The following is a 13,764-nucleotide window of genomic DNA, read 5'->3' as shown; positions in this document are numbered from 1 at the left end:
AGTTTCTTTTCTTTTCTTTTTTTTTTTTTGAGACAAAGTATCGCCCTGTCGCCCAGGCTGGAGTGCAGTGGCACGGTCTTGGCTCACTGCAACCTCCGCCTCCCCAGTTCAAGTGATTCTCCTGCCTCAGCCTCCTGAGTAGCTGGAGGCAGGGGATTACAGGCGCCTGCCACCACGCCTGGCTAATTTTTTGTATTTTTAGTAGAGGTGGGGTTTCACAATGTTGGCCAGACTGGTCTCGAACTCCTGACCTCGTGATCCACCCGCCTCAGCCTCCCAAAGTACTGATGTTACAGGCGTGAGCCACCGCACCCGGCTGACCTAGTTTCTTTAATACGTTTTTAGATTGTGTTGTTTTAGTGACACGGGAAATGTTAAAATTTAAGAACATTTTCTAATCTTACATATTTGTGCTTTAACAGAACATTTCATTATAATGTTTTATAATCTATGATAATTTTGCCTTTTTAAGTTTAAAATATAAAGGATCCTTTTTAACCTTGGAAAGGAAATGGTTAGCTGCAGGTGCTTCAGGGAGTGGGTTGGGGCATTAGGAGAGGGAGGTGTCCTTGAGAAGGAAAGAAGGAAGGTAACCCCATCATATCTCTTTGGAAACATGCTAATGACAGTTCTCTTGGCAAACACAATCATCATATTTACTAGTGGGAGAGATTTATCTCTGAATGCTTTTGGCAGAATACACCTGGTTTGTCTAGGATTGCTGTTGGGAATCAAACCTGCAATCTATGGATTTATGTGGCATGGCTCTTTGGAAAATGTCATCTAAGCTCTGTTAACTATTGGAGTGTAAAATGGAGATGTTTCATGAACAAAGCAACTCCCTTCTATTAGAGACCTCATGTGTTAATGGACCAAAGCATGTAGTCGTGCATATTCTTACGTGACAAAAAAGACCTGGGGAGCTGTATGGGTGTCCTCAAACCTCTTCCGACTTCTCCCATACCTTTCAGTGACATTTGTCCTTGAAATTATTAGTAAAGCTTGATTCTGGGTAAGAGTTCTGATATGTATGATTCAGATTTGACATTCCGATATGACATTGAGGTATTTTTTTTCCTGAAGGTGAAGTTAACACTGCCTTTTGATTTTTATTTTAAGGAAAGGTTGAAACTTGAACGTAACAAAGAATACAATCAGTTTCTCAGGGGTAAGGAAGAATCCAGTGAAAAGTTCAGGCAGGTGGAAAAGAGTACTGAGGTAGGTTTTGCTTTTGAAGTAAATCTGTACTACCACATGTTGAATATTTTGTACTTGAAAAGGTTTTTCTATTTTAGACATTTTACTTTTTTTTTTTTTTTGTAAATACTTGCAAAATTAAGCCAAATTAAACCAAACACAGGACATTTAAATGTTTAGTTTTGAAAGTTGTTTTATCTCATATTGAAGAACTTTTAACATGTAATTAGGGAGATTTAATTTTAGAGATCAGTTTTGTTAAGTGATTTTCATTTATTTTTAAAAATTTAAATGAGTTTTTATGTTGACAATTCCTAGCTCTCTATATATATATATATATACTTTTTTTTTTTTTCAAAATTTAAGGATCAATTAGCCGGACTTGGTGGCAGGTGCCTGTAATCCCAACTACTTGGGAGGCTGAGGCAGGAGAATTGCTTGAACCTGGGAGACAGAGGTTGCAGTGAGCCAAGATTGCGTCACTGTGCTCCAGCCTGGGTGACAGAGCGAAACCTGGTCTGGAAAAAAAAAAAAGGATGATTGATGTATCTGGGGCCAAACCATTCAAAACATTTACCACTTTCTGTATCCTTTGTGTTGAGAATTTAATTTGAAATATTTTGAAGTAATATCTCCTAGGATAGGAATTTGCATTTAGTTTATCCTGTCCTTCTTTCTTTTCTTTCTTTTTTTTTTTTTTTGAGATGGAGTCTTGCTCTGTCACCCAGGCTGGAGTGCAGTGGCACAATCTCAGCTCACTGCAACCTTCGCTTCCTGGCTTCAGGTGATTCTCCTGCCTCAGCCTCCGGAGTAACTGGGATTACAGGTGCCTGCCACCACGACTGGCTAATTTTTGTATTTTTAGTAGAGATGGGGTTTCAGCATGTTGGTCAGGCTGGTCTTGAACTCCTGACCTCGTGATCCACCCGCCTCGGCCTCCTAAAGTGCTGGGATCATAGGCGTGAGCCTCCGTGCCCTGCCACGGAAAGGTAAAATTTTCTTCAAGTTTTTTTTTCTAAAAAAAAATATATGGGCGATTAATGTTGCCTAGGCTCGTCTTGAACTCCCAGGCTCAATCAGTCCACTGGCCTCCACCTAGAATTTTTATTTAATAAACTAACTTTTCATAAACTGTACAATTTGATGGGTTTTAGAATATGTAAACCACAATCAAGATAACGAGCCTATCCCATATCCCCCAAAGTGGTTCTGGGACCTTTTGGAATCTGTGTGTCCTCACTGTCCTCCTCTTATTCCCACACTGTCTCCAGATCTTCCTGACCTGACTTCTATCACCCTAGACTACTTTACATTTGATCATTTAATATAAATGGATCATACAAGATATACTAGTTTTGGGGGTGTGGCTTCTTTCACTCGGTATGATTATTTTGAGGTTCATTTGTGTTGTTGAATGTATGGATAATTCATTCAGTTTTGTTGCATAGTAATGTTCCATTGCATGGCTGTATCAGCTTGTTTATCCATTCCCCTGTTGATGGACATTTGAGTTATTTCTGGCTTTTGCTATTACAAGTAAAGCTTATATGAACATTCATGTAAAAACATATATATATATATATGCGTGATTAAACAAACATCAGAGTTAAAATGATAGACTAAGTATAAATTGAGGGTTTAATTACCTTATGAGAGATAGTTTCTCATCAAGTTTTGTTTCTTTTTTCTTTTTTAATTGAACAGCCCAAGAGTCAAAGAAATAAAAAACCTATTGGTCAAGTTAAGCCTGATTTAACTTCACAAAAACATACATCTTGCGAAAATTCAGAGGGTCCTAGAAAAGATGTCTTAACTCCTTCAGAGGCATATGAAGAACTTCTGAACCAAAGACGACTAGATGATGAACTCGAAGTAAGGAATAGAAGAATTATTAAAAAAGCAAATGAAGAAGTAGGCATTTCCAACCTAAAACATCAGAGGTTTGCAAGCAAGGCTGGCATTCCAGATAGAAGATTTCACAAATTTAATGAGGATCGTGTTTTTGATAGACGGTATCATAGACCAGGCCAAGATCCTGAAGTAAGTGAAGAAATGGATGAGAGGTTTAGATATGAAAGTGATTTTGATAGAAGACTTTTGAGAGTGTATACAAATGACAGGTATTTACAACTTCATTTTTATTTTCTTTATTAGCTTAATATAGCAAATTAATTGTTAATATTTGCTGCTGTTACTTTTTATCATTTTAGTAGGGAGAAGCAGTTTTATCATAATTAATTCTAAGTTGCTGTCAGTTTTAAAATGCATCATTATTTTATGTCCCACTGAGGGGAAAAAGAAAACACTCAAGGTGGCGGCCGTGTTATAAAGTTGGAAAACTGAAAGGCTACACCCATTATGTAAAAGTATGTGAATTGTCCCCACAGAAAGGAACACAGAGGGAACGCCCACGTCTCAACCTTGTCAGTGAGTGGAGAGTAAAGATACAAACAGCCTTCCCTGAGAATTTGAAGTGTAAATTGGTACTGATTCAAGTTCACAGTCCAAATTCATACTGCCAGTAGTGTCCAAAGAAACCTTGAGACCAGAATTCAGAGTTTTCTCAATTCATAGTGCTCTTGGATGAGGGGAAAAATAACTGTCTGCAATAACTTGACATAAAACCAGGTCATTGGCTATTCTGACTTCATATATTAAAATGTGGCCAGGTCTGGTGGCTCATGCCTGTAATCCCAGCACTTTGGGGGCCGAGGCGGGCAGATCACAAGGTAAGGAGGTGGAGACCAACCTGACCAACGTGGTGAAACCCCATCTCTACTGAAAATACAAAAATTAGCCAGGCATGGAGGCGCACACCTGTAATCCCAGCTACTCAGAAAGCTGGGCAGGAGAATCGCTTGAACCCGGGAGGCTGAGGTTGCAGTGAGTGGAGATCACGCCACTGCACTCCAGCCTGGGCGACAGAGTAAGACTCTGTCTCAACAGCAATAACAAAAATAAATAAATAACATAAAACGTGTGAAAAAAGGATACCTTAAAATAGATGAAATACAGTTTATTCCTGTAGTCATAAGTTTTTTCAATCAGATTTTCAGATGGTTTTCAGTTCCTTTGAATGTTTTTGTGACAGTATTTATAATTTCTTAACTGCTACAATGAGGGTTTATTGTTGTATTTATCATAACATTGATACTTGCCATAGTTTAACCTAACTTGTTTTGGAGTTAGGAATGAATACCTTACGGTCTCATATTTGTCATTGACTTGTTTATTTGACAAGTGTTAATACATTTTGAGCAGCTTTTGGGACCTGCTTTATTTACTAGTCCAAATAGATTAGTTTTTAAGTATTTTAGAAAAAATTTTCAGTGGTAATGCTGTACATTTAGTATTCTAACTATTACGATACAAAGCTTTTACAGTTCTTTGTCTTCTACATTCTGTAGCTGTTATGTCTTCACACAATACTTTTAATATTTACCTGATTTAGGTAATTTGATTGATTAAAATTTGGAAATGGCAATTATAGTTTCTCTAATCTGAATCTAATTGTTTATACTTAGAAAATTCTCCAAATCCTATAATGTTATATTTGAAAATGCTTATATATGAAGGTAGTTAAAGGCTGACTAAACTAAAATAACTCAATTCGGGAACTGCAAGTACTCTTCAACTCTTGGTGATGATGTCTCCTTTGTACATGAGAACTTCCTTTCCCTTTATGATATTTGTTTACCTTTAGGATGAATGTAATGCATACCTTTTTAAGTTTGGAATTTTAAGAAACATATTATAATGGTAGCTTCTTTGTTTTTTATATATTTTAATCTATTACTTTTATAATTATACCCTGTGATAATTTTATACATGAACTGACAAATGAATATCATTCTATTTGAGAACTATTGTATCTTCTTATGTATCCCATAAATAAAATAAATTCCTTCTATATAAACTTTCCCAAATACTATTTAAGAATAGATTAAACATGAGGTTGAGTGAGAATAATTCTTGTTAAATACTTTAAAGTGTTTCAATATATAAATCATATTTTATGTATTTTTATTTTATTATATCAACTTTGGCATCTCCAAGTGTTTTTTCTTATGTGTCTCTTTAACAATTGAATTTAAAATTGGATTTACTTCAGATTTGTAGATTCCTTATTTCCACCAAAAAAAAAAAAAAAAAAGGATTTCAGTCATTCAGTAGTTTATAAATCAACTGGTTGATAGGAGAAATGACTGTATTTGTGAAAAGCTTGAGACTAAAGAAATGTGGAACTGAGTTTCATCTCTTGCTCCAAGCATTTATTCTTAACATACTGTGCAATCTTGATCAGAAGTTCTTGACAAAAAATAATTATAATGTATCATGAGAAGTGCACAGTTAATTTTCCTTAATTCTTCTAAGTTTTCTTTGTTCTTTTTTTTTTTTTTTTTCCTTTCCTAAAAGTCAGCATCTGGTCAATTCTAGTTTTGGTTTATAATAATTTTTTATTTTTGGTTTCAATTTTTCTCTACCCTATAAACATTTACTTTTTTCATATACCATAATTATTAATGAAATATTTCCCCATACTTAAATATGGGAAAGCTAGCTGGGCGCGGTGGCTCAAGCCTGTAATCCCAGCACTTTGGGAGGCCGAGACAGGCGGATCACGAGGTCAGGAGATCGAGACCATCCTGGCTAACACGGTGAAACCCCATCTCTACTAAAAAAATACAAAAAACTAGCCGGGCGAGGTGGCGGGCGCCTATAGTCCCAGCTACTTGGGAGGCTGAGGCAGGAGAATGGCGTGAACCCGGGAGGCGGAGCTTGCAGTGAGCTGAGATCCGGCCACTGCACTCCAGTCTGGGCGACAGAGCGAGACTCCGTCTCAAAAACAAACAAACAAACAAACAAAATAAATAAATAAATATGGGACAGCTAAAACTTTTCTCAGAAAATGATGTTACCTTCCTAAATTTGTATCATGAATCACTGACAGTGTTCTTAAATAATTAACAAGGTGGTTAACACTGTAATTGACAGTTGCATTGTGTGTGTATATGTGTTGTTTATTTATTCATATTTACCAATTTAAGTAAAATTTATCATATTTTAGGAGCTTTCTAAAGTAGAATGTAATAGCATGTCCTAAGATACTTTGAAATTTATAGGCTCTATTTAAATATAGTAATCCTAGTCTTATTTATTAACTTGAATTGTAGAAGTTAATATTTTACTTTATTGTGTTTTACTTTAACCAATGTTAATGAGTAAAAGAAGTTTTACTTCTTAATACCCAAAGAAACCAGGTACAGGGTAGATGGGATTGGTAATAGAAAACAGTGCTACCAAAGTAAATATAAAAATTGGGAAAGAATTGAAAACAAAGAGAAAACTGGTTGTCCACAGTTAACATCTCAGAGTTTTTCTTTAGCTTCTATTTTTTTTTTTTTTAAAGATTAACATATGTTCATTTTTAGGATAAAGTTGGCCTGTACCCTATACCTGGTTTCTTTGGGTATTAAGATTTTTACCTGATCAGCTAGAGTTGTTGACTCATGTCTTCAAGGAAATAGGGAGAGAAATATTTTTTTCATTTAAAATATTTTTTTTTTTTTTTTTTTTAGTTAGTAGGATGGTGAAATCATTTTGCAGTTATTTTATTCCCTCAATCATATCTGATTTGCATTTCAAAGTTATGAGTTCTGTCCCTTTCTGACAAAACCCAATATATTAAGGTGTGATAAGTGAACCTATATGTTAAAAGCCATAGAATATTTAGGTAGATTTTCTATGGCTACACCACCCTGGAACGTGCCTAATCTTGTTTGATATTGGAAACTAAGTAGGCTTGGACCTGGTTAGTAATTTGATGGGAGAGTATTTAGATAGATTACTTCTGGGTCACAAGGATAGTCTTAATCTGGTACTCTCACAGTGAAACAGAAAGGGCTTCCAGGGACAAACTGAACCTAAACTGAACCCCTGAACTTTGGTTAGAATCAGATGGTTCTTAGACATTAGGTGAGTGCATTACTTTTGGATATTATTGTCTGTCTGTTTCCCTTTAATGTTGAGATGATTGAATAAAGAGGTAACCATTCTAAAACCACTGCTGATTCATACTAGTTGCTTTCTTCAGAGAGGACTTTTTTTGTTCAGAAAAGGTTACAACAATAAATTGTGAGACCATAAAAGCTGTTTAAGTGAACTAACAGAGGTAGTTCAGGGTGATTAAATGCTAAATTTATTAGAAATATAAAGGGCACTTTTAGTAAATGAAGGAAATGCCATAAAAATTGTAGGGATATTTTAATAGAGAATAAGGTGGCTAACTTTCCAAACTATAGTTTGGCTTTTCAGCTTAATTTCCCTTCAAGGTTTCTTTTTTTTAGGTCTTATATAGGTAATTAAAAAAAAAAAATTATAAAATCTATATTTGTAAACAGTAATTCTTCCTTGACTTAAAAAAGATAAACAAATCATGTGTCATTTCATAAAATTGAATAGTATCCCTAGGATTTTATCTTTTTAGTGAAATGCTTATTTCTGCTCTTTTTTAGTCTCTTACACATTTTTCAGTCTCGATCTTATTATAATCGTTGGTAACAAAGTGGACTTTTATAATCTTGTAAATGATTTTTTTTTCTTCAGTGAAGGGTATACCTTAGAATATCTTTTCATATGTGCTGTTCAGTAGGAAATGTTTTGATTTTGCTGTAGATTTTAGCAAACAGACCTTAACCTTATACATAAATAAAATCATTTCTTAAATTAATTTAGGATGAACTTGGAAAATGACCTCTTGTGTTTATGGCGTTTGCTTTACTATCTGTATACACTGAAGAGCCTGTAAAAGATTTTTTAGTGTGGATACCTTGGGTGCAGTGGTGATGTAAAGATAAGCTAGAATTATTAATCTAAATATTATCTTCAGAAAACTTAACTAGTAATGAAGGAAGCCACAAGCCCTATGTTAATTTTAGAAGAAGCTTTTGTATATCTCAGTGACCTTTAATTCTGGGACCCCAAGTTATGCTTTTAAGAATTTGTAACTTTACATTTCTATTTAATTTTTTTTTTTTTTTTTTTTTTTTTTTTTGAGACAGGGTCTTACTCTGTTACTCAGGCTGGAGTGCAGTGGTACAGTCTTGGCTCACTGCAACCTCTGCCTTCCAGGCTCAAGCAGTCCTCCCACTTTAGCCTCCCAAGTAGCTGGGACTACAGGTATGAGCCGCCATGCCTGGCCTCTGTTAAAGATTTTTTAAATAAAGATTTATTATTAAAGAATGTATATAAATAAATTATTTTTATATATAATTTTTTTTGGCATAGATACCTCTTTACTACACCAGTGAATTTGCCTTTTGTGTTGCGTCGTGGGTTCTCAAGAAAACCTCTAGGTGATTTGCTAGGAGGATCCATAAGGACTTTGGGTATAGTTGTACTCACAGTTATAATTTATTACAGCAAAATGATACAAAGCAAAATCAGCAAAGGTAAAAGGCACATGGAACAAAGTTTGAAGGAAACCAGACACAAGCTTCCAAGGGTTCTCTCCCAGTGGTATCACACAGGAGATGCTTACTACCTCCAGCATTGAATTGTAACAATATAAGGAAATGTCTACCAGGAAAGCGATTAGACACTCGGTGCCCAAGGTTTTTATTGTGGGATGGTTACATAGGCATCCTGTACCTGGCATGTACCAAAATTCCAGACCTCCTGAAGAAAAGCAAGTGTTTAGCATAAACTATAGTTTGTGCAGTTTAAGCACAGTGAGCTGCTCTTATCAGTTCTGCCAGTGGTTGTAACTCTCCCAAAATCTGTATTCCCAGGTGCCAGCTAAGGGTCAACTACATAGTCAGGCTTTTCTGAGGACAGACAGTCTCAGGCCTGCTCTGTTAACACTTTTCGGCATTATATATAAAGATCCAGTATAACTAAATCTGGTTGCCTGGCAGTGTTAATTACAAATTTGAATTTGAGTTTGTATTTACCTGTTTGTTAAGTGGTTTAAGTAGGGAATGACACTAAGCTGATGTGTCATTCACACATCAGAATGTGTGTGTGTGATGAATGTGTGTGTGTGATGTGTGATGGATTAAAAAATGGAAGCCATTCATGCGTTATGCCATGTGATAGTTACTAAGATTAAAATTCCAAATAGTGTTTTCTCCACAGATGATGTTGACAGTGGCTTGTATGATGGAAACAAGTGAAGAAAGAGTTTTATATGCTGGTTCTGTGGAGAGTGAGAAGTTTCTTTTTTTTTTTTTCCGGAAAATTGCCATTTTTCTTAATCTGATAATGAAATTCACCTAAAATACTGAATACCACTTTAACAACCATATTTCTTTGTAATAGTCCTCTTGAGAAAGACAGTATAGTTGGGTAACTCAACAGCCACGTAAAGAAACTTTGAAATGATTATGAAATGCTGATTTTCATGAACGCCGATAAGTATTGGTATAAAAAGTCATGTTGGTTTCTATGGTATGAGAAATTAAGCTAAAAATAAAATCAGTGTTTGCCAAATGGAAAAAAGATTGATTGAAAAACATTTATTCATTATTATTTTCCAAAAAGGTTTTTAAAGAAGAAAATAGAAAACATGCTAATCTTTCTTTTTGTTATGACCTCGTAAGTAAAGTTAGCTAATCATTTTCCCTGTTAATGTTTTCCATTCGCCTATCAGTAACATTTATTCTTTCCTGTGATTTACAGTGTTAGCAAATGTCATGGTTTGTTACATTTGATTTAATTTACAGACTGCTGCTGTATTTTTAAGTTAAAAAGGTTATGACAGGGCGCGGTGGCTCATGCCTGTAATCCCAGCACTTTGGGAGGCCGAGGCGGGAGATCACAAGGTTAGGAGATCGAGAGTATCCTGGCCAACAGGGTGAAACCCCATCTCTACTAAAATACAAAAAATTAGCCAGGTGTGGTGGTGCGCGCCTATAGTCCCAGCTACTTGGGAGGCTGAGGCAGGGGAATTACTTGAACCTGGGAGGCAGAGGTTGCAGTGAACCGAGATCGCGCCACTGCATTCCAGCCTGGCGACACAGCAAGACTCTGTCTCAGAAAAAAAAAAGAAGGTTATATATACAATGAAATAATTGACAGACTCTACGAATTTTGATTTAAAAAATGTTCTCATTTTGAATTTTGACTATAATCTTTGTGAGTGTAGGGACTGTGTCCGAATACCCAGTAGGTGTTCGGTTCACTTTTAAATAGAATGATAAAAAAGTGTTAGTATATTTGTAGTTTTAAAAATCAAAACTTATAGAAAGTACATTAAAATAATTTATAATCTTTTTAGAAAAGATTATTACATTTAAACTCTTAGTGTCTCATTAACCAGCAGATCATACAAATTCTATTTAATTTTAGAATGTGTTTATGGTAAAACTTCATTATAACACTTTGTTCCCTTTAATGTTGCCAACATCAAATGTAAAACCACCAAAGTGTTATAAGAAGGTCTGTATGTGGAACATTCTTTATAAGCTAATATGTTTTTAAGGATGCACAGGAATAGACGAGGGAATGTGCCTCCTATGGAACATGATGGGGATGTTATAGAACAGTCAAACATAGGAATTTCATCTGCTGAAAATAAAAGGTACAGTATGTAATATAAATTCTCCCCTTTAGTTATTACATTGTGAAACAGAATGTGCCTTAAACTGGCTAACTGAAAAAGTAGAAAGGTATAGTAAATTAACAGCCTTTCTTCTTAGAAGTGAATTAAAGGAAAAGAAAGGATGAGGAGGTAGTACTAAATGAAAATTGATAGTACTTTACAGCATTCTTTTAAAGAACAAGTTTTTGGTTATAAAGTGTGCCAGGGTGTTCTGAAGATGTCCCTATCATTACGAAGTATGTAAATTTATTTGAAATAATAAAAGAAATAAGTATAATTTAATGGACTAAAAACTTAAAATATCTTAGAGTCATGGTGATGCAACTTGACTGGAAATAAGTTGAAAATGTGGCTGGGCCTGGTGGCTCATGCCTGTAATCCCAGCATTTTGGGAGGCCGATGCAGGTGGATCACTTGAGGTCAGGAGTTCAAGACCAGCCTGGCCTGGCCAACATGGTGAAACCCTCTCTACTGAAAATACAAAAAAAAAAAAAAAAAAAAAATTAGCCAGGCGTGGTAATCCCTGTAATCCCTGGTAATAATCCCTGTAATCCCAGCTACTCAGGAGGCTGAGGCAGGAGAATAACTTGAACCCCGGAGGCAGAGGTTGTGGTAAGCTGAGGTAGTGCCACTGCATTCCAGCCTGGGTAACAGAGTGAGACTTATCTCAAAAAAAAAAAAATTGGGAATGTTCCTGTGGTGTGAATTTTTCTTTCAAAAGTTTATTTTTGATTTTCAGTTTATCAAGTAGATAGCTTTTATGCTTACTTTGTAAAATTAGTGCTCGTATATATTTCTGTCGTGTTGAAAGGAAATTATATGTATTTTATCTTTCTGTTCTCTTTCTACTTACAGTTTTTTATCATTTTGGTGGCATTCCGGTGCTGTACATAAGGATAAATGGTTTTGAATCTATAGTATACAGTGAATATGATGTCATATGTCAAGAAAGATGCCTATTTTTTCTAAGAAAAATAATATATAAACACTGCTTGCAAGAAGATAATTTGCTGTTTCGTTCTAATCAATTAAGTTTCCTTTGAGGATTTTTTTCCCCTTGTTTCAGTCTTCCAAGAAAGGAGGTTTTTTTTTTGTTTTTTTTTTTTTGAGACAGCTTTGTTGTCCATGCTGGAGTGCAGTGACATGATATAGCTCACTGAAACCTTGACTTTCCAGGCTCAAGTGACCCTCCCACCACAGCCTCTGGAGTAGTTGGGACTACAGGCATGTGCCACTATGCCTGCCTAGTTTTTTTAAAAAAATTTTTTTTAAATTTTTTTTTTTAAATTTAGAGACAGGATCTCCGTTGTCCAGGCTGGTCTTGAACTCCCAAACTCATGGTGGGATCTTACAGGCATGAGCCACTGTGCATGGCCAGGAAGGAGTGTTTTTAGGGATGATCTTTTCTAAGTGTGTGCATAGGTCACTCTTTCTCTTCTTCTTTTTTTTTTTTAAAAATTTATGTGCACTTTTCTTTTTTCTTTTTCTTTTTATTCTTTTTTGAGACGGAGTCTCCCTCTGTCGCCCAGACTGGAATGCAGTGGCACGATCTTGGCTCTCTGCCTTCTTGATTCAAGTGATTCTCCTGCCTCGGCCTCCTGAGTAGCTGGGATTAGAGGTGCGCGTCACCACGCCTGGCTAATTTTTTTGTATTTTTAGTAGTGATGGAATTTCACCATGTTAGCCAGGCTGGTCTCAAACTCCTGACCTCAGGTAATTCGCCCGCCTTGGCCTCCCAAAGTGCTGGGATTACAGGCGTGAGCTACTGCACCCAGTCTTATGTGCACTTATATTCCTTTTTTTTTTTTTTAACTGGGGTAACTTTTTTTATGAAAAAGGATTTTTTTTTTTTTTTTTTTTTTTTGAGACAGAGTCTCGTACTGTCACCCAGTGTTGAGTACAGTGGCGTGATCTTGGCTCACTGTACCCTCTGCTTCCCGGGTTCAAGTGATTCTTCTGCCTCTGCCTCCCAAGTAGCTGGGATTATAGGCGCATGCCACCATGCCCAGCTAATTTCTGTATTTTTAGTAGAGATGAGGTTTTACCATGTTAGCCAGGCTGGTCTCAAGCTCCTGACCTCAAGCGATCTGCCCACCTTGGCCTCCCAAGGTGCTGTAATACAGGTGTTAGCCACCACACCCAGCCTGAAAAAGATTTTATTTGAGAACTTATATAGCCAGTGAAGCAAGCTGAACATTTTTGTTTTTGTTTTTGAGATGTGTCTCACTCTTGTTGCCCAGGCTGGAGCACAATGATGTTATCTCGGCTCATTGCAACCTCCACTTCCTGGTTTCAGGTTATTCTCCTGCCTCAGCCTCCTGAGTAGCTGGGATTACAGGCCTCTGCCACCACACCTAGCTAATTTTTTGTGTATTTTTATTAGAGACGGGGTTTCACCATGTTGGCCAGGCTGATTTCCAACTCCTGACCTCAGGCAATCCACCCATGTAGGCTTCCCAAAGTGCTGGAATTGCAGGTGTGAGCCACCGTGCCTGGCCAAAATTTTTTTTTTTTAGGCCTGAATACATTGGAGTTGCACTGTATAAAGAGATAGAATGCCATGATTTTACCTTAACCTTAAAAATTTGTAAATATTATAATGTCCATAGTACTTTGAAAGGCTAATCACTCATATCTACATTTTACTCTAAAATTTTGCTTCCTGTAAATTATCTGGATTTTAACTTACTCTGTTTCTCTGTCTTTTTTTCTTTAGTGCTTCAGACAATGAACCATCCAAATCTGCTAATCAAGATACTTGTAGTCCTTTTGCAGGGATGCTCTTTGGTAGGCACAAAACTTCCAATTAGTTGGACTTGTACAGAGTGTCTTATAATCCTTTTTTAGTGAGCACTCAGTGTTGTGATTAATACTATTTTTACTAATAGTAGAAAATATTTGTAAGTGCTTACTTTATGGCTAGATACTATGCTAATCATTTAGTTTATATAGCTCTATGTATAACT

At 36.1% G+C, this 13,764-nt stretch overlaps 1 protein-coding gene across 23 annotated transcripts in view; it reads left to right on the top strand.

Annotated features, from left to right (window-relative positions):
* The window catches only part of LOC105482167 (centrosome and spindle pole associated protein 1), a 160,637-nt gene that overhangs the window by 29,082 nt on the left and 117,791 nt on the right, over nucleotides 1-13,764 (top strand). For 20 of the 23 annotated variants that reach the window (XR_011606966.1, XM_071068153.1, XM_011742142.3 and 17 more), the window contains 4 exons: nucleotides 1,120-1,218; nucleotides 2,902-3,317; nucleotides 10,679-10,777; nucleotides 13,515-13,585. Coding sequence is in view for 22 of the 23 variants with exons in the window: in XM_071068153.1 (XP_070924254.1) it covers nucleotides 1,120-1,218; nucleotides 2,902-3,317; nucleotides 10,679-10,777; nucleotides 13,515-13,585 (685 nt within the window). In the remaining variant the exon portion in view is untranslated. The remainder of the gene's footprint in view (nucleotides 1-1,119; nucleotides 1,219-2,901; nucleotides 3,318-10,678; nucleotides 10,778-13,514; nucleotides 13,586-13,764) is intronic. The other 3 variants (XM_011742136.3, XM_071068149.1, XM_011742146.3) reach the window with 2 other exon arrangements.

The sequence above is a fragment of the Macaca nemestrina genome, chromosome 8 (genome assembly GCF_043159975.1).
Source record: "Macaca nemestrina isolate mMacNem1 chromosome 8, mMacNem.hap1, whole genome shotgun sequence".
In the NCBI taxonomy this organism is placed as follows: Eukaryota; Metazoa; Chordata; class Mammalia; order Primates; family Cercopithecidae; genus Macaca; species Macaca nemestrina.
Note: the sequence above shows the minus strand (reverse complement) of the source record. Positions and strands in the feature narration are given on the sequence as shown.